This window comes from Beta vulgaris, chromosome 1, assembly GCF_026745355.1.
Source record: "Beta vulgaris subsp. vulgaris cultivar EL10 chromosome 1, EL10.2, whole genome shotgun sequence".
In the NCBI taxonomy this organism is placed as follows: Eukaryota; Viridiplantae; Streptophyta; class Magnoliopsida; order Caryophyllales; family Amaranthaceae; genus Beta; species Beta vulgaris.
In genome coordinates this window covers 6,870,469-6,892,481 of record NC_079202.1, presented here as the reverse complement: position 1 = coordinate 6,892,481, position 22,013 = coordinate 6,870,469, and the positions used below count along the sequence as shown (strand labels likewise).

Sequence of the window (22,013 nt, the reverse complement as noted above, 5' to 3'; positions counted from 1 at the left end):
AACTATCGTCGTCTAAATGTCCAACATTTAGGTAACTTCGTTTAGAAAAGGTGTACCAAAATATCATGTGTTATTAATTCAACCGATTGCTTAACTACTTGATTGTGTCTAAATTCATAACAAAACCAACTACATGGTTTTGGAATGGCCAATTTCTTGTGGTTTTCTTGTTTTAGGTGAGCAAGGGAAAAAGAAGTTGTATTACCCAACGAAGTTCATTCATTTACAATCATCCAAAAATTGAATATGACAAAATTAACCCATTTCTAATATAAATTGTCCTTCTCAAATCCAAATGTGTGTAATTAACCCATTTCGTATTGCATTGTTGTTGTTCGTTTACTGTTTGTCCCCCCTGTGTGCCATCAGCCTTTCTCTTCCCCAATCTAGTCGAGCACCATAATTTCGCAGTCCCAGCCGCCAAGCGTTCCTATTCCTCCTACTGCAGTTCTTAAGTCTTTTGGGCTCCAATTTTTATGGCTTAGCTTATTGACCTATAATTTTTTTTTTAATAAGGTACTTCCTCCGTCTCATGATATAGTACTTGCATTCCTTTTTGGATGTCCCAAAATGTTGTGCCTATTTCTTTTTTATCAATTTGTTTGGACGAAATTATCCTTCATTTCTACATAAAACTTTTCAAAATACCCCTACCTTCTTTTAAAATATGTGCCGCTATTTATTGTTTTACATCATTTCAAAGTATATTTATTACTCTTTCATTTTATTTTAAAGGAAAAAGAAGAAAAAAACTAGTTCCAAGACAAAAATACCCAATAAACATTTGTGAAAAAATATATTTTTGTGAAATTCTTAATTTTCCTTAATTCTTGTCAAAAATGAGAATTGAGCACTATATTATGAGACGGAGGCAGTAATTTGTATATATGATGAGAAATGCCGAATGTTATATATCGATGGTGGTCTGTTGGAATATGGACGAATCATGATTCATGCATATATGGTGGTTGACCCAAGAATGGGCCATTGAAAAATTAAAGAAAGGGATACATGGCAGATTGTAGAAGCCAAAAATTTCCCCAAAATATCGTTGAACCTGAACCTAGTAAAATTGACCATACAAAAACTTCAGATATCCATTTATTCGGTCAGGATAATTCAGTTACCTAATCATTTGAATATAAACCTAAACTGAACCCGATTTGAACAACTAACTCATCCGCAACCTATAAACGGACTCAAAGCTAAGGGCAAAGGTACCTTGTAAGTTACAATTCAGTTACTCGAGTCGAGTTCAGGTTGGGTCATCTCAAGTTTTAGGTCATGTTCAGTTATGTCGTGTCAGGCCAATAAATCAAACATGTCAGATGCAGGTCGGATACGGTCGTAATTCGATCACCTCTGCCTCGGCTTTTTCTTCTTTCAGGTTCGATCGGGTTCGAGGCGGCCAAATTGCGGGACATATCATCTTTCGCGGTCTTGTGGTGTCGAGTCAGGTTTATTACAAGTTTGTAACGGGTACTTTCAGGTTCATGTCATGCGTGGGTCAGATACTTATCAGGTCAGGAGAAAAACGTTTTGGGTCAGGTTCGAGTCAAGTTCAAGTCGTTAGTTATTAGATTGTGTTATATATGGGTTGTGCCATACTTGGTTTCGGATCGCTTAAGGTATGGAACGTGTCATGAAACTTGTGTGTCGCTGCTTCAAATTTGTTTCATTATTTATTATTTCATTAAAAATCAATGCTTGAATATGCCTTTTTTTAATAGTATTAGTTTATAGTTTATGTTACTATGTGGTGAAATCAATGACAAGTCGAGTTATCAAAAGTTAACAAGCCGTGTAACATGTAGCAACAAATCGGGTAAAACCATGTACCAAGTCGCAACAAATCTTGTAAATCAGGTAACGAGTCGCAACAGTTCAGGACAATAACAGGTTCAGTAGAGTTATAACCGATTTCAGGTCCGAATCAGGTCAGGTGTCAAATCGTTGTCAGATATGATCACTTCAGTTATCGTTCTTTTTGGGGCAGGTGTCGGTTTACTTTTATGTCATAGATTATTGAGTCAAGATCAGGTATCAGTTATTATAGCAGGTCAGATTTAAGGTGACCTGTTTTACAAAAATTTCAAGCGCAAGTTTGTTAGAGGTCATTACAGGTTCAGGTTGAGTTGTCACATCAGGTCATTTTTTGACAGCTCTTGTAAGTATATATTCTCAAATCCTATAAATTGTCAAAACAACATTATGTTAATTTTCTGGGATTTTTTGTGACAAAGGACCAATTAAAATAGGATTTTTGTGGGGGAAACACCACTTAAATTTTTTTTTGGAGTGAAAGACCAATTAAAATACTTCCGTTGGCAACTTAACACCACATTACGATTTCTGGCCAACTTGTTAAAAAAAGGTAAAGTTGGAAAATTTGGTGGGATCGTGGCGATTTTAAGAAGATTTGAGGCGATGTTTAGCATTCCAGTTCCTAATAGTGAAATGAATCATAAGTGGAATTTTAGTTACGAAATCTGTCGTGTTGGAGTCAACTCGTCTTGCATTCTAATTTTCAATTACCTACTTAATTTCTGTACTATCTTTGATGGCAAGGCATATATCACCTTTAGTCGGCAATTCATTCCGTTTCTTGCAAAACGTATTAAATGTAAGTAACTACAAAAAATTTGAGTTACTTTTGTTATCCAATGTTTTGTAGAAAATTAAGGAAAATAAGGTCAGAGAACAGACAAAAAGACCAATAGATTGTTTTTATTGGAGTAAACATTAGATTAATTGATCCTGCAAATAGATACCCCAACGCGCTAGATATTTTAACACAAAAGAGTTTAAATGTAGGTTCTTGATCTAGTGCCCGAAAAACACCCATTGGCATTTGGCTTAACTAAAAGTCATATAATATTAAAAATAGACATTAAATTTAAAAGAATATGAGATTACTATAACAAAAAATTGTATAACATCAATTAGAACTAAGATTGATGAACCTGAGATTTCGGGCCTGTTCTTTTCGGCATAAAACAGCTGAACTGAACTGAACTGAATTAAACTGAACTGAATTGAACTGAACTGAATTGAACTGATCTGAACTGAACTGAACTGAAATGAATAGTGATATGTGAGAGTAAAAGTATTGTCAAGAGCTGAACTGAACTGAACTGAACTGGTCTGAACTGAACTGATCTGAACTGAATTGAACTGAAAATAAACTGGAAAGAACAGGCCCGAAATATTCTCAGCCAAGAAAAACTAATTATATACAATAAGTTGTAAATCTCGAATCATTCTCCACAACATAATTTTAAATGTCATGTTAAGAAAATGAACATTATGCTCTACCATAATAGACAGGCATATGCAAGACAGCAAGAAGCATGACACATCCCAAATGTAGACCAAGAAAAATAAAATAGAATGACAAAATTAAATCAATAATAATATTCCTAAACACCAACCTCAGTGGTAGCAACTTAATAATAGCAACTTCTATATATTACAATCACTAATCCCTTCTATGTCTAACCTATATCACACTCAAGGGAAAAAAAAACTATAAACCTAATTCAATTTTTTCTCAAATAAAAAAGAATACTAATAAAAAAATTCAACTACCCACCAAATAATCTGAATTCTCTCTCAATCACGGTTTATAATGAATTAGTTCATCATCACCATCTGGTCCAGAAAGGATTTAAGGCCCATCACCAGCCCATTACCACAAGTAGTACTGTAGTAGGGGATCATATGCCAGGAAAAGACCAAAAGTCCTCATCTCTTGATGGAAATGAATTTGTACTACGAATAAGTTAAAGTTAGTTGGGACTTTCTCTATAATTTTTGGACCTGATAACAACGTCCATCACAGGCTAAATGTGAATTATAAGAGTTGTGACAACTGCCAGATGGCTATCAAGGCGGCGACCCCACCGGCAACTAGCCGCGAATGTAGGACATAAATGGATGTGGACAGTGATGATGATGCATCCAGAGCACCTTCATATATCATTGAACTGTTCATTATCACATCTGATGACGGTGTTGGTGTTGATGGTGTCTCATCGTCGTCGTTGTCCGATGATGATGCCTTTTGGCTATTGTATTCAAACACAAGTAACAAAACAGTCCAAATTAGAACCAATAGAATAGCCTTGGGCAAAACACAACATTCGAGTTTAAGAGAAATGTCCAATACGTACTACGATACTAGTCATTAACGCAAATCATTTCTAATGGTAGAAATTTTAATAGTACTACGAAAAATTCATTACCTCCTTTTCAAACAACAAAATGTACAAAAACAAAGTAGGATATTGAATCAAAATTGCACAAGATAAATTTAAAACCAATCTTACAACTTGACACACAACTTATTTAGCCATAATAATGTAACATGTAACGTAAATGATTTCTTTTTCTATACAGAAATAAAATATCTCGTTTATGATTCCAAATTCCAAGTAAACAACAGATCTATGTGTGGACCGTTGCACTTTGCATGATCCAACGGTGAAAAGGAGAAACTAAGCCTGGGGAATAGTGAAGTAAGATTTTCGAAAACGGTGAAAATTTGGTATCTTCTGCAAATGCATCTCCAACGTTCCCTAAATAGAACACATGAAAGGACTCTTAAGCCCATGCAATTATGACAGATCCTCCATTGATGATGGGTATTTAAGGAATTTCATGAGAGAAGTACACGTATTTAACATACTGACAGATTACCTTTCTGACAAGAATAACAAAACTACAGCTGAAACTGGAGCATTTTATTTTTGTTCTTACTTCTTAGTGGAAAAGAGAAGAACGAGTGAACTACTACAGTACTACTATTGCCACCCAACGTTCGAATTGTCAGGCTGTCAGCTCACACCAAAATATCAGCAAATTGTAACCTTTTTCTTTTTTTATCAAATCAAAACTTCTTCAGTAAAACAAAAGATTATACTTTATCCTGTTTTAAATGAAACATAAGGTCTTGATATAGGGATTTAGAAGAAAGCAGATATTAGAGATAGAGAAAAAGAAAAAGAAAAAGAAAAAGAGAAATTCATGTGATGAGGTGAGAAATAGAAGGAGGTGAATACCAAATAAAGTAATATTTCATTTATTTTAAAACGTTTTAAAATGATAAGGGTTTTATTTATTATAGAACGGAGGATTTATTGAAATATCTAGCTAGTTTAGCAAGAAAGATATACTCCTAGTCTGAAGACTATATCCTTACACCAATTAATTTGACTCAACTATACAATCAAGCTAGAAAGTTAAGGGAAATTATCAACAGAATATTCACTCATAAAGTACTTTGGTGTACTCCCTCCGTCCCATAATATATAGTGCCTACTTCATTTTTCATGGATCAAACTTTAAAATCTTTGACCGAATATTCTCATTTGTATATACAAAAAAACATAATCATGTGGGATCTTGTTAGATTCGTCTTAATGTGTAATTTCATAATATAAACTTTTTATATTTTTTATTAATACGAAATTGAAGATATTAAAGGTCAAAGTTACGTCTTGGAGACCGTGTAAAAAAGAAACAAGCACTATATTATGGGACGGAGGGAGTATATTTTTATGGTAGGACAAAAGAATTCTATCATATGCAAAGCTTACACCAACTAATCCGACTCAACTATTACAAGCAAGCCTGAGAGTTGGAGGAAATTGTTAGCGGAATGTTCACTCCTAAAATACATATTTGATAGTGGGGAATTGGGAGTATAAAGGTTACTAGTAGATAACAAAACTTTATGGGCAAAAATGAAATGTTATCTACGAAAACGAAACTTTATGATGAAAATACTTTGTATTGCGGTCTCCATCTCTAACCTCTGACACACGAGATCGCATAAACCAGTGAGCTTCATGTTTTGCATTGAGTTCATCAAGTTTTTTCTCAATAGCAATGCGGGCATTGCAAGTTACGGTGGAAATGGGCTGTTGCTGGATTTGCATTAAGTCCTTTTCTGCTCGCTGTAACAATTTCCCAATGTTGCCCACATTTTCAGCACCCCAAACTTTTAGTTTTTGGGCCATAAAAGCCAACCGGCCCGGAACTGCATCACCCGCAGAATCTGTCCAAGCAGCACGGACAGCATCTTCACAAGCTGGGTTAAGGAGCCAGCTTGTCTCGAAGAAAAACCTTCGCTGATTCCCAGTAGGCCTTTGGTGGATTTTGGACCTAAGACAAATGGCAACATGGTCCGATTTATAGCGAATAGAATGGTCCACCATATGATGAGGGTACAGAGCAGACCAAGAAACCGAGCAGACAAATCGATCCAACCTTTCACGAATGCAAGTTGCTGGAGAGTTGCCACGTTCCCACGTATACCACAATCCATTGTAACCCAGATCCCGGAGCGACAAATCATTCATAACATCTCGAAAATTATCCATTTCTCGACGGACTCTATTTACTCCACCTTCCTTCTCATCATAGCTCAGAATCTCATTAAAATCGCCTCCTACCAAGATAGGACGACTCGAATCTCTACATAATTGGCGCATAAGAGCCCAGGTGTGATGTTTCTCCTCCTCCTTTGCCCAACCATAAATTCCCACAAATCTCCACTTCTTACCACCATCATCGACATCACCACAAATATGATGTTGAGAAAAAGAAACAAGAGAAAACAGAACTTCCTCTTTCCAGTATACACACAAGCCCCCAGCTCGCCCACTACTAGAAACTCCAACTGCATTCGAAAAACCCAAACGACTCTTTAAACCTTCAGCATCAGTTTTATTTATCATAGTTTCCGACAAAAACAATATGTCGGGGGCATAAGAAGCACTCCACCTCCGGAGCTGACGAACTGACCAAGGGTTGCCCATCCCTCGGCAGTTCCAGCACAAAATATTCATAATGACTGGCGGGGTTGGTCATCACCAACCTCCGCCAAATCAGCATAGACAACATCATGAGACACACTAAGCTTGGGGCGCTTCATCGTAGCATCATCAGTCAAATTACCTGCAGTGAGAGAATGTTCTGGGGGCCTTTTGTTAACCATAAATTCTGGGTCCATTTCCATCATCTGACTACCCCCTTTATCAATCATAGGCCCACGGGCTAGCCTTTTCCATGCCCTTTTTTTAACCACCGAGGCCTCCTTCACACTAGAGAAAAAGAAAATTTCAGTAGGGGAGTTTTGTGAAGTCAAAGGACCTTCATTAATGGTAGGGTCCACGTGCAGGGGCTCCAGGGAGTTGGGAGCTTTGGAAAGCGTGGGTTCATTAATGTCCACTGCAGCAACAATCAATTCTTCACTATTACTGGGACCACAAACTAACTCATGCAAATGTTTATCAGCTTCTTTTATTAATACTCCCCCAGCATGCTTCACGTCACCATTCCTATTGTCAAAAAGAACTTTTTTACAATTCTTAAACTTGGCTTCTTCCTCCAGTTCTCGGTTTCTCCCTTTTCTAGGGGTTGCCTTTAACCCCATATGCCACCCAAGTCTTTCACATTTATCTTCATCAAACACAGAATGACAGTCTTTTTCAGCATGCCCCATAATACCACAAGCCAAACAAAAAAAGGGGAGTCTCTCATAAGCAAAATCAACCTGCAGATCAGCACCCTTTCTATCTCGAATTTTACGGTATCGGCGCAAGGGCTTGTTAACGTCAAGTAATACTTTAACTCTTCTATATCTACCAATACCCAACACATCATCCTCAATGTCTAAAATTTCCCCCATATTACCGATTAGAGCCTTAACAACATCATTAGAACGCATATTTAAAGGGAGGTTTTTTAGACGAATCCAAAAAGGGGAGTGGTGAATAATTACCTGGTCCGGTTGTTCATCGCCTTCGGCCTCTTTAAGGAGCACTAACATATTATCGAAACACCAAGGGCGCCCCTCCATGACCTTCGACATATCGCGCCAATGATAAAATTGAAACGCATACAGATTTGGTTTGAGGGTGCGAATTACAAGACCGTGTTGAGGGGCCCAGACTGTTGTAATGGTTTTCTTGAACGCATCAACATTATAAGATCGCTCGGTTAGAAGTTTCCCGATCAGCAAAAGGGAAACGTTATTTTCGTTATTAGGGTTAAGGTTTGCGATATCGAGGATTTGATCCTCCTCTTCATCAATACGGAGGCTGGAAACAGAACGGATGATCTCCTCGGCCATGGCTGAGGAGGGTGGCCGCCGCGGCGGAGCGTGACCAGACGGTAGGGATCTCCAACGAGGTCAGAGAGGAGGGCCTGTCTTTCAAGGTAGGGTCAGAGGTGACATATGCTTCGCAACGGAAAAAACGAAATTATGTAAAAGGTTTATTTGATTCTTGTGGGGTTTGGTGTGACGAAGTTGATAATTTAGAAAGAATTTTCACTGATTATTTTTCTTCTATTTTCACTTCTACTAACCCATCTGACATGCAGCTTAATGATGTACTATGTTGTGTTGATCCTGTGGTATCGGAGGAATGTAACCAATGGCTTCTTAGACCTTTCACGAAGGAGGAAATCTATGATGCACTTTCTCAGATGCATCCCTCAAAGGCTCCTGGGCCTGATGGAATGCATGCTATCTTCTATCAGAAATTCTGGCATATCATTGGCGATGATATCACTGATTTTGTGAGTAGTATTTTACATGGCTCTCGCTCTCCCAGTTGCGTAAATCATACGAATATTGCTCTGATCCCTAAGGTCAAAACGCCTGTTCATGCTGCTGAGTTCCGGCCCATTGCCCTATGTAATGTCCTTTACAAATTGGTTTCGAAAACTCTGGTCATCCGGTTGAAAAAGTTTCTCCCTAATCTGGTCTCTGAGAACCAGAGTGCTTTTGTTCCTGGGCGTCTTATCACTGATAATGCTCTTATTGCTATGGAAGTTTTTCATTCGATGAAGTATAGAAATCGAAGTCGTGGGGGTACCATTGCTATGAAACTTGATATGAGCAAGGCTTATGATAGAGTGGAATGGGGTTTTCTGAGGAAACTCCTGCTTACTATGGGTTTTGACGGACGGTGGGTGAATTTGATAATGGAATGTGTATCCTCTGTCTCTTATTCCTTTATCATCAATGGTGGTGTATGTGGATCTGTTACTCCTGGCCGGGGTCTTCGCCAAGGTGACCCTCTCTCTCCGTATCTATTTATTATGGTTGCTGATGCCTTTTCTAAAATGATTCAGAAAAAGATCCAGGAGAAGCAATTGCATGGTGCCAAGGCCAGTCGCAGCGGTCCAGTGATTTCACACCTTTTCTTTGCAGATGATAGTCTACTCTTTACTAGAGCCTCTCGTCAGGAATGTGCTGTTATTGTTGATATTCTCAACTGTTATGAATCAGCATCTGGTCAGAAAATTAACTATGAAAAATCGGAGGTCTCCTTCAGTAGGGGAGTTAGTTCTATGCAAAGGAATGAGTTGACAAATCTCTTAAACATGCGGCAGGTTGATAGACATGAGAAATACCTTGGTATCCCTTCTATCTCTGGGCGATCAAAGAAAGTAATTTTTGATTCTCTTATGGATAGAATTTGGAAGAAACTCCAAGGGTGGAAGGAGAAACTATTATCCCGAGCTGGGAAGGAAGTGTTACTCAAGTCAGTGATTCAAGCCATCCCCACCTATCTTATGGGAGTGTACAAAATTCCTTGTTCCATTATAAACAAAATTCACTCTGCTATGGCTCGATTTTGGTGGGGTAGTTCCGATACTACTCGTAAGACACACTGGAAGAGTTGGGAGGCAATGTGTACTTTAAAATGCTTTGGTGGCATGGGATTTAAAGATCTTCGTGTTTTTAATGATGCTCTATTGGGAAGGCAAGCTTGGCGGTTGATTCGCGAACCTAGTTCGCTGTTTGCTAGAGTCATGAAGGCAAAATATTATTCCAAATGTGATTTCCTAGATGCTCCTCTTGGGGGATCTAATAGTTATTCATGGAGTAGTATTTGGAGTTCGAAGGCTCTCTTAAAGGAAGGCTTAATGTGGCGAGTGGGAAATGGCTCCCAAGTTAACATTTGGAGGGATCCATGGGTGCTAGATGAATTGGGGCGCTTTGTTACTAGCACGCATCATAATGATTTTACCATGGTAAGTGAACTTATTGATTTCGAAAAAATGGAGTGGAAAGTTCCCTTGATTGAGGCTCATTTTAATGAGAGAGATGTTCGTTGTATTCTTAGCACGCCTCTCAGCTCCCTCCCTGCGAAGGATGAGTTGACTTGGGCCTTTACAAAGCATGCTAGTTACACGGTGAAAACAGCCTACATGCTTGGGAAAGGAGGTAATATTGACAATTTCCATCAAGCATGGGTATTTGTCTGGAGTATGGAGGTAAGCCCAAAAGTTAAACACTTCTTCTGGCGGTTATGTACTCAAACCCTTCCTGTTCGAAGCTTGTTAAAATACCGCCATCTGATTGAGGAGGACTTGTGCCCTCGCGGCTGCGGCTCAGCTGAATCGCAGAACCATGCGATTTTTGGTTGCCCCTACCTTCGTGATTTATGGGCTGAAAGCGGGTGTGAGAGTTATCGAGCCATCGCCAATGCTGCCCCTATAACTAAAGCTCTGATTAGCCTTCAAGATGTTGATATGGCAGTGCGTATAAAAGGTGCCTTCTTAGCTTGGGTTGTGTGGAGTGAACGGAATGCGCTTGTGTTTAATGATGCCATCACACCTTTTCCCATCTTACTGGACCGAGTAAATCGTTTAGTGGCTGAAAATGGTGCATACACCAAAAATATCTATCCTTCTCGGACTCCTTCTGCTTGTCTCAGCCCTCGTGTTTGGGTTGCTCCACTGCCGGGAATTACCAAGCTCAATGTTGATGCCTCTCTCGCAGTAGAAGGATGGGTTGGGCTAAGTGTGGTGGCTCGCAATTCGGATGGGGAGGTTCAGTTCGCGGGTGTCCGAAAGGTTCGGGCTTGCTGGGCTGCGGATCTTGCGGAAGCCAAAAGCATTGAGATGGCACTTCGGTTGGCCAAGCGATTCGGTCTACAGGAGATTGTTGTGGAATCTGACTGCCAAGTAGTGATAAACCGACTTTCGAAGAAGACCACGTTTCTTGCTGCTATTGATCTTGTTCTCCAGAATATTATTTCTTCTTGTGATTGCTTTGTTTCCATTGTATGGTCTCATGTTAAGCGTGATGGGAATTTTGTCGCCCACCACTTAGCTAAGCTAACTCCATTTGGTGTTGAACAAATCTGGGAGAACCACTATCCCCCGGAAGTGGCTCCCTATATTTTGATGGACACTTTGTCCTTGAATTAATGTTAGCTAGCTTTCCCCTCAAAAAAAAAAAAAAAAAAAAAAACTACGAAAACGAAAGCTAAGAATCTGGTTGGTACACATTACATCCAAACACTAAGAGTAAAGTTGAAGCAAAATTGGTAATCTGTGCGTGGCCCCATTACTAACCATACATGTTGACATATGACATTCACTCATCTATATAACTAATCGTCATAGTTTATGATTTCAAGTGGGCACTAATAAGACAAATAACAAAAATCTTGTTTAATCGTCTATGGCGGATGTAATTCACAATAACCATTTTAGTGATTTCCCATTAAACCTTTAGAGATTACAAGTCATTCCCTTTACGCAAACAAGAGCAATTATTAATGAGATAATTCCTTCACCTATCATTTAATTTTTTTGTTGAACAATATTCTGTCCTATATTAGTTCACAGTTTGATTATTTAGTCAAAAGTTTTCAACTTTGACATAGAATAGAGAGTATAATTTTATACAGCATAAACAAAGCATTTTGTGATTTTGTGGTTCTTGTCAAATTTGTGCCACCAATATATTTGTAATTCCACCGTACATTTTTCTTACCTAATACGGCCAAGGTGTAGTTTGTAGACTATATAAATCAAACTGTTTAAGCTAATTACAACAGAGTCTCACACAGGACATTACCATCATTATCATTAGTACTCTAACTCAGCAGCAGCCAACCCTTTTCCCATTTATACTCTACTTCATCTGTAATAGATACTTCCTCCGTTTCTTAATAAGTGCAACATAGAGAAAGTGGGGGAATATCAAGGAATGTAGAGAGAGAAAGTTGGGACCACAATAAAGTAGAGTAATTCAAGTGATAAACAAAAAAGTTGTGGTCCCCTTTTGCTTTTTGGTGGCATATTTGTAATAATATTGAACTTTTTTTGCCATTTTGAGCTTATTGTGACTATTCCAAATAAGGAAAATGTTGCACTTATTAAGAAACGGAGGTAGTATATCATATCGACTTTTTACACTAGTTAGATATCAATTTTGATCATCTTTAATTAAAAATTTATAAAAATAAACGTCCTAATTTTATTTATTAATGAGATAATCTTAATGTTTATATTCAAAATATTATTTATATTATTTATATTATTATTATCAATAATATAAAATTAAAGATATTGATGATAAAAAATGTGAATTAACAAGTGTATCGAGTAAGGCGGTTGCTGGACATAGGCGACTTGGACAATCATACAAGGCCCTAATAATTTCGGGACCTCTAATTATTAGTTGCTAACTTGCTATACTATATGTTCTTTAGTGTAGGTGTCGAATTTCTTTATACTCAACGCATAATATTAAAAAAACACTTATATTTCTTAGCATTTTATATCTCTTATCGTTTTTTTCACTTCATAAGTTATAACTACAATAAATCAGAATTCACAACCCCAGTTCTTTATAGTTGTGCAGGGCCTCCATCACACAGCTAATTTCAATATAACATATCAACAAACATTTTTACTAATTTGCTCTTACACTTGTAACTCACAACCTTGTAAATGACAAATTTTATATTCTTACTCCTTAACTCACCTTTTATTATTACTCTTTTCGTTTCATTCTAATCCTACACACTTACACTTTTCCCGTATGCTAATATGAAACTTTAAGTAAATACATCTTTAATTTTGTATTTCTAAAAATTATAAAAAATACATATTAATAAAATACATGTTATAATGAATCTAACAAGATCCTTACTATATATTTTCATTCAAGTATAAATCACAAATAATTCAAAAGTAAAATTTGTAAATAGTGCAAAATATCAAAGTGTAATAATTAAAATGAAACGGACGGAAATGACACGGAGGGAGTATATTTCACGCTGTATTGCAATTTGCAAGTAAGTTTAGCAACTAAAAAATTCTAAGAAAATTACCAAAATTAGTGAAAATTAAAGGATTACAAAAAAAGGTGAGAACATAATTTACCTGGTAGTTGGCGAAGGGCAGAAGGTGATAGTATAATCAGGCGAGCCTTTACAAGTAAAAGTACTACTCTTATCATCATACGCGTAACTATAAGCGCGTGGACATGCCTTCTTAAACACCGACGAATAACTCGAAGGCTGACACGTGTCAGGCGATCCATAAGCCCCACTACAACAATACTGCGGACTATTAAAAGCCTCACACGCGCTTTTACACGCGACTGTACTCTCTTCTTCCTCACTCATCACCTTCAATTCCGTCGGACACGCGCCGTTTAAGTCACTCACGCAACCAGTAAACGAGCAGTTAGGTCCACCCCCGCCGCGCGGTGCCACTAGCATAGCTAGATTGTACCCATCCACAAGGCTAACATCGTAGAAATCCATCCCGCCTGAACCGTCGAGTGTGAACTCGGCAAGTGTCGCCGGTGGGATTGCTCCGGCGCCGGAACAGTCGATTTTTCCTGACCCACAATCGCCGGTTAAGCAGGAGAATTTACCGGTTTTGTCGGTGGAACAGAAGGTCCGACCCCAGAAACGACCCGCCCAATTTGAGGGTGGGTTTATGGATTTTGATTCGCCCTTTTGGAGAGAGAATCCGGTAGTTGAGAGTGGTGCTACTCCTGCGTTAGAGAGTAATCCAGGCCATACAGTGTAGTCGCAGTTGTTTGTTATTGTAAATGTTGTTGCATCTCCTGCAATAATGGAAAACTAGATTTAGATGATTTTGCGTACAATGTGTACTTCAAGTTATAAAAAACATGTACAATCGGTATAGTGTATTAACATAAAATTCATTTGATACTTATCAAACTTGTAATTTTTCTCAAAAATTGAGGATATGAAACAAAGTTTACCTGGAAGTAGTTGGAGGAGGAGAGAAAGGGCGAGGAGAGAGAAAATGACGACAGAGTGAGACATGCTTAAGAAAATGGAGAAGAAAGAGGGGGATTGATTTTTTAAGGAAGGCCAGAAAAATGGAAAATCCCAACCTCTTCTTCTTCTTGGTGTGAAAATGGAGTGTTGATAAAATGGGAATTTGGGAGGTGGGATGGATAAGTGGTATTTATAGGGAAAAAGAGAAGTAAGAGGAAATATCAGGCGAATGTGGTATTAAAATAGTAGTAGTACTGATTTTTTCCGTTGCGCAGTTACCAAACTTTTTCAATGGTGAATGGTTAAGTGGGCTAGGATTGACTGTATTACTCTGTAGTTTGCCATTACTTGCCAATGCATTGTAACCGCCCTTTCTCTCTCTTTTCTTTTTGGACTTTTGCCACGAAATAAACGACACAAAAATATCTTGGGCACTTTAGAAGCTAAATTCGCCTCCGGAGAGGTGATTTAGAAAAATATCTCCGACAATTATTACAAATATTACTTCCCCCGTCTATAAATATGTACAACATTTGCATAGTGTTTACTATTTCCAGTTTAAACTTTAATTAGCATTGGTGATTTACATTTTAGGAAAAACATAGTTATGTGGGATCTTGTTAGATTCGTCTGGATGTGAATTTTTTTAATATCAACTTTTTATAATTTTTACTTATTGATAATTGAAGATATTAATGGTTAAAATTATACATTGGGAAACGTGAAAACCAAAAATGTTGTACTTATTTAGAAACGGAGGAAGTATATGGTATAATGATATTGACACGTGACATAATGCAAATCTAAAATTGAAACTGCATCAGTTCGACGGGAAGATTGATTTTTCGTTTTATCAATATTTGTGTTACAAACAGTCACTTTTTGCGTATTTTCTTCTACAAGATTGCTTAAGATTTTTTGGAAGCTACGTTGCTGAAATTTGTATTGGATGAGGCTTGGTGTGCTAGGGTCATGGATTGTGTGCAGTATGTTTCTTTTTCTACGCTCATCAATGGCAACCCCTATTAGGAATTTACCCAACTTGTATTTAGACATGGTGATCCTTTGTCTCCTTTTTTATTCTATGTGAGGAGGTCTTCTCTAACTTATTAAGGAAGGCTGGGGGAAATTGTAGCCTTCAAGGTATGAGATTAGTGATTGGTCGGGGCCCTTGAAGTTTTGTTTGCTGATGACTGCATAATCTTCTCTATTGCTTAGCACATGAAAACGGAGGTGGTAAAAGATATTTTGGTTACTTATGATCAAGTTGGATTTGAGGCAAAACGTGAATCTTGAGAAATTAAAATTGGTCTTTCTTTTAGTGATGTTGTCTCGAATAATACGCGTAGGAGCTTAGCTGAAAATTTGGGCGTTCATTTGTGACTAGTCATGAGAAGTATTTGGGGCTATCCACTGTGGTTGGGCGGTCTAAGAAGGTTATCACTAAGGGTATAGAGGAAAAAAATATGGGAAAAGTTCCAATAATGGAAGGGGATGTTACTTTTTAATGCGGGAAGGGAGGTAATGATAAGTCATTAGTAGAATAATTGATTATTGCTGCGGTGGTATTGCTGCAGTTTTACCCATATGCAGCAATATATTACGTTAAAAAAAAGTAAAATATAAAATAAAGATATTGCTGCGGTTTCGGCCAAAAACCGCAGCAATATACTTTCAACGAAAAAAATTTGACTTTTTGACCAGATATATTGCTGCGATTTCTGGAAAAAATCGCAGCAATATATTAAAAAAATAATATTTTAATATCCTCATTAATTTCATAAGAATATTTGTAATATCCCGAAAATTTAAACTCGCCTAAATTAAATAATAATAATTAGTGGTTAAAATTTTCCTTTAATCATAAGTTATTATTGAAATTTTGTTACTCTATAACCACATAATGATAATTAAATCGTTAAAGTTACAAATAATAATAAAGTTATGTTAGATTAAACATTAACAATAAATTAGAGTAAGGAAACAAAGTAGTTAACAAATTAGATAGACTACTAATCCAATAATATTGGAACAACTTTGTTAGTATTTGAAATAAAAAAAAAAGGGAAAAAAGAAAAAGAAAAAAAAGAAAAGAAAAGAAAACAGTAGAAATTGTTTTCATCAACATTCAACCCATTTTTCCTTTTTCCTTCCCAAACAACCCGACAATGGATTTTGACCCATGACAGAATTTTTTTCACATAAACAAACTCAATTGCAATTAGAAACTTCAATTCAATTCAAATCCACCTAAAAATCTGATTTTTATACTCAAACCCACCCATGAACTCTAACTCTAAAATGGATTATCCTTGCTCATCAATCAAACTCATATTCATAGAAAATTCATTTCTCAACCAAAATCACCCAATAACCCATTTTTGGTAATTCAATTCCATCAATTCATTTGGGCAGAAATTGAAACTCAACTATGGCTATAAATAGCCATGTTCATCTCCTCAAACCATTCACTCAAACCACTTGAGTCTTCGCCGGAAACCCACTAAACCTCGCCGGAAAAAGCCACCCAAAACTCCCCCCAAAGCTTCTGTTTTTTTTTTTTTTTCATTCTCCTCTGTTTCGGGTCAGCCACCGCAGCCCCACCGCGGCGCCGCCGCATTCCTGCGCCTCCTGTGCGCCACCACCACACCTAACCACCGTCGCCTTCTCTCTCCTCTCGCCTGTACCTTCGCTCGCCTTCTTTTCTCTCTCTCGCCCCATCTCTCTCTCGTGTTTTCTCTCTCCTCATGCGCCGACGAACTCACGCACAGAGACGCCGAAATCTTGCTCCGACGAACCGCCGGAATCCCGCGCCCCAGCCACGCTGCCGTGCCGCTGCTGCCGGAGCTCCAGTGCACCGCTCCACTCCCTTCTTTTCTCCCCTGTTCTTGGTCTGCTCACTAAGGAGAGGTATGAAGAAACCTCTTCATGTTTTCTGTTTTAAATCTTTGGTTTCTTTTGTAGTTTGAGCCCAAGTGTAATTCATTAATATGGGCCTAAGGTGTGGTTTTAGTTTTAATTAAACCAATTAATAAAATTCATATACTTAGTTTGTTAAGTTTAATAGATATTTCATAATTGAGTTGATGAATTGTTCTATAAACTAAATAAATATAGTTGTGTAACACTCGTTGTCAAATTATTCTGGTAATCTAGAAATAATAAATGAATATTAGTAATTTATGATTAGTTGGGCTACGATAACTTAAATTATTATAAAACTTGTTGAAGCTAATTTACTTATTAAATTGAATAAGATACCTAGTAGTATAAACAAATGATGAGTTTAATTATAATTCTATTAACTGAAGTAACGTAAGCTTAAATAATAAATATATGTAGCGACAACAACAATCTTCGATAATAAAAAGGATTAATAATAGCTAAAGGACAAGTGTTAAAATAAATCAAATATTTATATTTTGTTGCGTCATTTCATGGTTAGATTAAACGGAAAGGATATTACAGCCTCCCCCGGCTTTCAAGTTATTACGCAGGAACCGAGGTAACATCTATTGCTAACACCCACGATCCCCTTCGAAATGTATTTGTGAAATGATGTTTACAATTATGTTAAGCATTTTACGACGTGATTCTTATATGGATTGTGGGATTAAATTGTTTTCGAATGAGTTTCGTAAATGATGATCTTATGACTTATTGATGCTCAAGTATGAAGTATCACGATGCTATTTATAATTGTTTACTTTGCTATTATTTCATTACGAATTTGAAATACGTTTTACTATATTCTCTTCTCCCTGTTTGCAAATAAAATGAATTGAAATGAATTTACGTTGTTAGGGTAGTATGTTACTGAGCTTCGGCTCACGATGTTGCTTTTGGTTTTAGGTACTATGAAGATGACGGGATGGCGTAGAAGTGAGGATGGCCAACTACTTTACATTATGAAAACTATATTGATTATGTAATCTAAATCTATGATCACTAGAACACGAACTTAGTTTAACTATAACTACGTAATCATCTATGCTTATATATTTATATTAATATGTTAAGATGCTTATTTTAATAATTATAATATGTTTAGCGTCATATGAACGAATGTTTGCCTTGTATTTTCTCGAACGGAAAATACGGCAGTAGTGCACCGACCATCTAAGTTCCGCTCCAATAATTGATTAATTAACTTAAAAATGATGTTTAGAGGTCGGGGCGTTACAGAGTGGTATCAGAGCCGAAGGTTTCTGAAACCTTAAGTAGAACCGCAATGGTTTTACATAAATTAATGTTAATATTAAAATGGTTTAGGTGAAATGGCGTAATAAATAATAAACGACGATAATATTATTAATCATATGATAGAAATAGTTGAGTTACGTAAAATAATTAAGGAAAAATAAATGAAAATTTAAGTTTCATAAGTTAATGAATAAGAAAATTGGAATAACCATGAGCGTGAGCGTAGGAACGGGAATGGGATAATTTTCTTTGCTTTTGAATGCTCTATGCCTTAATTACGGTAAAAGTAATATGAATGTGAAACGTTCAATGTGATAGAAAATGGCAACAAGTGAGAGTGATCACGCTGAAGGAGGAAACGGAAATCACGTGTCGGATGTGTCACTGGAAGAAATGAGGTTAAGGCTCGATGCTTTGCGAAGTGACCCCATTTTCGGAGAAGCCACCGGAGACGTTGCTAACGATAACAGAACAGACTTATTAAGACTTGTAATGATGGAACTCTTGCAAGGAAATCGACAAAAGCCCAAATCAGAGCAAGAAGAGTGCTCTAACATGTTTAAGGCGATTTTCTGCTCACAAACCACCGACCTATGATGGCAAGCCGGATCCTACGGAGTTCGAAGAGTGGATTAATCATATGGAGAAACTATTTGACGTCACTCAATGCCCTGAAAAATGGAAGGTGAATTTCGCGGTATTCTATCTCAAAGGGCAAGCAGACCTTTGGTGGAAGACTGCAAAGGAAATGCAAAGTCAACCCGGCTTCGGATGGGAAAATCTGAAGGGAGTAATGAGAAATCAGTTTTACCCTCAAAGCCTGCAACTCAAATTGGAATCTGAGTTCATCCATCTCAAGCAAAGGAGTATGTCCGTGTTAGAGTATGCTGTGATATTCAACGAGCTTGCTCGATTTGCTCCTGACTTAGTATCGACGGATCGACAAAGGATGAACCGCTTTGAAGAAGGCCTTAATCTTGACCTTCAGGAGAAACTCGCAGCGCACATGAGTACATCATTCCAAGAGCTCTATGATAGGGCTATCAATGTTGAAAGAAAAAGCAAGCTTCGAAAAGAGATCTTTGAGAACGGGAAAAGAAAGAAGAATTTTCAAAACCAACCCAACAATGGGTCATTCAAGAGGCAAGAAACTGGAAATCGAGGTGGAAATTTCGGAAATCAGAATCAAACTCGAAAATGCTCTAAGTGTGGAAAGTGGAACCATACTGAGAAGGAATGTCGATTTGGTACAAGGGAATGTTACAAGTGCGGAAGTAAGATCATATGGTCCGAGATTGCCCTCAATGGCGTCAAGGACAAGTCAATGGGAGAAATGAACCAACTGGTCAGAACCGTGGAAATGGTGGCACTACAAACCGTAATCCTCCACGTGGACCTCCCCAAGCTGCACGAGTATTCATGATGCAACGAGAAGAAGCAGAAGCCGATGATACCGTCATAACTGGTACTTTTCCTGTCAATTCTATACCTGCTTATGTTCTTTTTGACTCTGGAGCTTCAATTCATTTGTCTCCACGTCATTTGCTAAAAGTTTGAAAGTCAAACCATGTTCTCAATCCTTTGCTATGTCTGTTGCTCTTCCAAACGGTGAATCAATTTCATGCGATGTCCTATATAAGAATTGTTCAACCTCATCAACAATGTAATTTCTCGTTGACCTAGTCCAGTTTGATTAACCGACTTATATGTTATATTAGGTATGAATTGGTTATCCAAACACAAAGCCGACATAAATTATCTTAACCATGAAATAACCCTTAGTAAACCAGACGGAAGTAAGGTATCTTTTCGAAGATAAAAACCAAACCCAAAATCGTCTCAACCTTAAAAGCCTTCAAACTTCTCATGACTGGTTGTCAGGGATACCTTTGCAACATGGTAGACCTAACGACCCCTGAACCTTCTTTGTCTGAAATTCCCATAGCTTGTGAATATCCTGACGTATTCCCAGAAGAGATACCTGGCATGCCCCCACAAAGAGAAATAGATTTTAGCATTGACTGATTCCAGGATCCGCTCCCATATCCAAGGCACCTTACAGAATGGCACCAGCAGAGTTGCAAGAATTAAAGAAGCAACTAGATGATTACTTGAGAAAGGGTATATTCGACCTAGCGTCTCACCTTGGGGGCACCGGTGTTATTCGTGAAAAAGAAAGATGGAAGCTTGCGATTATGCATTGATTATCGTGAGTTAAACAAGATCACCATCAAGAAATAAATATCCACTCCCCGATTGATGACCTTTTCGATCAGCTACGAGGTGCCAGCACTTTCTCGAAGATTGATTTGAGATCGGATACCACCAACTCCGAATCAACCCGAAGATATCTCGAAAACTGCCTTTCAGAACTCGATATGGTCAATACGAGTTCACAGTAATGCTCGGGCTGACCAATGCTCCTGCTGTTTTTATGGATTTGATGAACCGAGTTTTCAAACCCTACCTCGACAAGTTCGTAGTAGTGTTCATTGACGACATATTGGTGTTTTCAGAAGTTCGAGTGAACATGAAGAGCACTGAGAAAAGTATTGGAGGTATTAAGGGAGAACAAGTTATATGCAAAGTTGAAGAAATGTGAATTCTGGTTTAAAGAAGTTGCCTTCTTAGGGCACATTATTTCAGAGAACGGAATCTCTGTTGACCCACAAAAGATAAAGGCTATAATGGAATGGCCTAGACCCACTAATGTCACAGAAATCCAAAGTTTTATGGGTTTAGCTGGATCTATCGAAGATTTGTCCAGACTCTCCAAAATTGCTTTACCCATAACCCGATTAGTGAAGAAGTCTGTCAAATTTGAATGGAGCAATGAAAGTGAAGCAGCTTTTCAGGAGTTGAAGAAGCGTCTTACCTCCGCCCCTGTTCTCACCCTCCCATCTGATAAAGACGGCTTTGTGGTGTATAGTGATGCCTCCAAGCATGGATTAGGGTGTGTCTTAATGCAAAATGATAAAGTTATAGCCTATGCTTCCCGACAACTAAAACCACACGAACAAAACTACCCAACCCATGATCTTGAATTAGCAGCGTGGTGTTTGCTCTCAAAATATGGCGACACTATCTCTATGGTGTTCCATGAAAATCTTTACAGACCACAAAAGTTTCAAATATATTTTCACACAAAAAGAGCTAAACTTGAGACAACGTAGATGGCTAGAACTCCTCAAGGATTACGATCTCGACATTTGATATCACACTGGAAAGGATAATGTTGTGGCTATGCCTAAGCCGAAAACCCCGCTTAAACACCATCCTAACCCTACCCAAAGCTATCCAAAGGGATCTATGGAAGATGAAAGTTGAGATCATTCAAGGGAAAGAAAGCACGTTTGAATGCATTGGAGTTAAGGCCGACGTGTTGGAAGAAATAAAGGAGGCACAAGCGAAGATATGGAGTTAGAGAAAACAAAGGATGATGTGAAGAAAGGGAATCACCAGGATTTGTGATTCAAGAAGATGGTACTTTGAGATTCCAAGGAAGGCTATGTGTTCCCAATAATGAGTCGTAAAAAGAAAATTCTAGAAGAGGCCATAATAGTCCTTCTCGGTACACCGGAGGAAACAAGTTGTATAAAGATTTGAAGCAAACATTCTGGTGGAGTAATATGAAGCAAGAAGTTGCAGAATTTTTTCAAGTGCTTGACTTGTCAAAGAATAAAGATCGAGCATCAGAGGCCTGCAGGATTGCTACAACCATTAGATGTTCCCACT

General features: G+C 37.8%; 2 protein-coding genes across 2 annotated transcripts; one reads left to right on the top strand and one right to left on the bottom strand.

The window, feature by feature from the left end:
• Window positions 1-3,367: 3,367 nt before the first annotated feature.
• On the bottom strand, window positions 3,368-14,401 carry LOC104905127 (thaumatin-like protein 1b). Its single transcript, XM_010693575.4, has 3 exons — window positions 14,057-14,401; window positions 13,201-13,894; window positions 3,368-4,067 (listed from the first exon to the last, which is right to left on the bottom strand). Exons 1-3 carry the CDS (start codon window positions 14,118-14,120, stop codon window positions 3,854-3,856), a joined length of 972 nt encoding a protein of 323 aa, XP_010691877.1. The 5' UTR covers window positions 14,121-14,401; the 3' UTR covers window positions 3,368-3,853.
• A 4,517-nt stretch (window positions 14,402-18,918) lies between these two features.
• On the top strand, window positions 18,919-19,701 carry LOC130589595 (uncharacterized). Its single transcript, XM_057390920.1, has one exon. It carries the CDS (start codon window positions 18,919-18,921, stop codon window positions 19,699-19,701), a length of 783 nt encoding a protein of 260 aa, XP_057246903.1.
• Window positions 19,702-22,013: the final 2,312 nt, after the last annotated feature.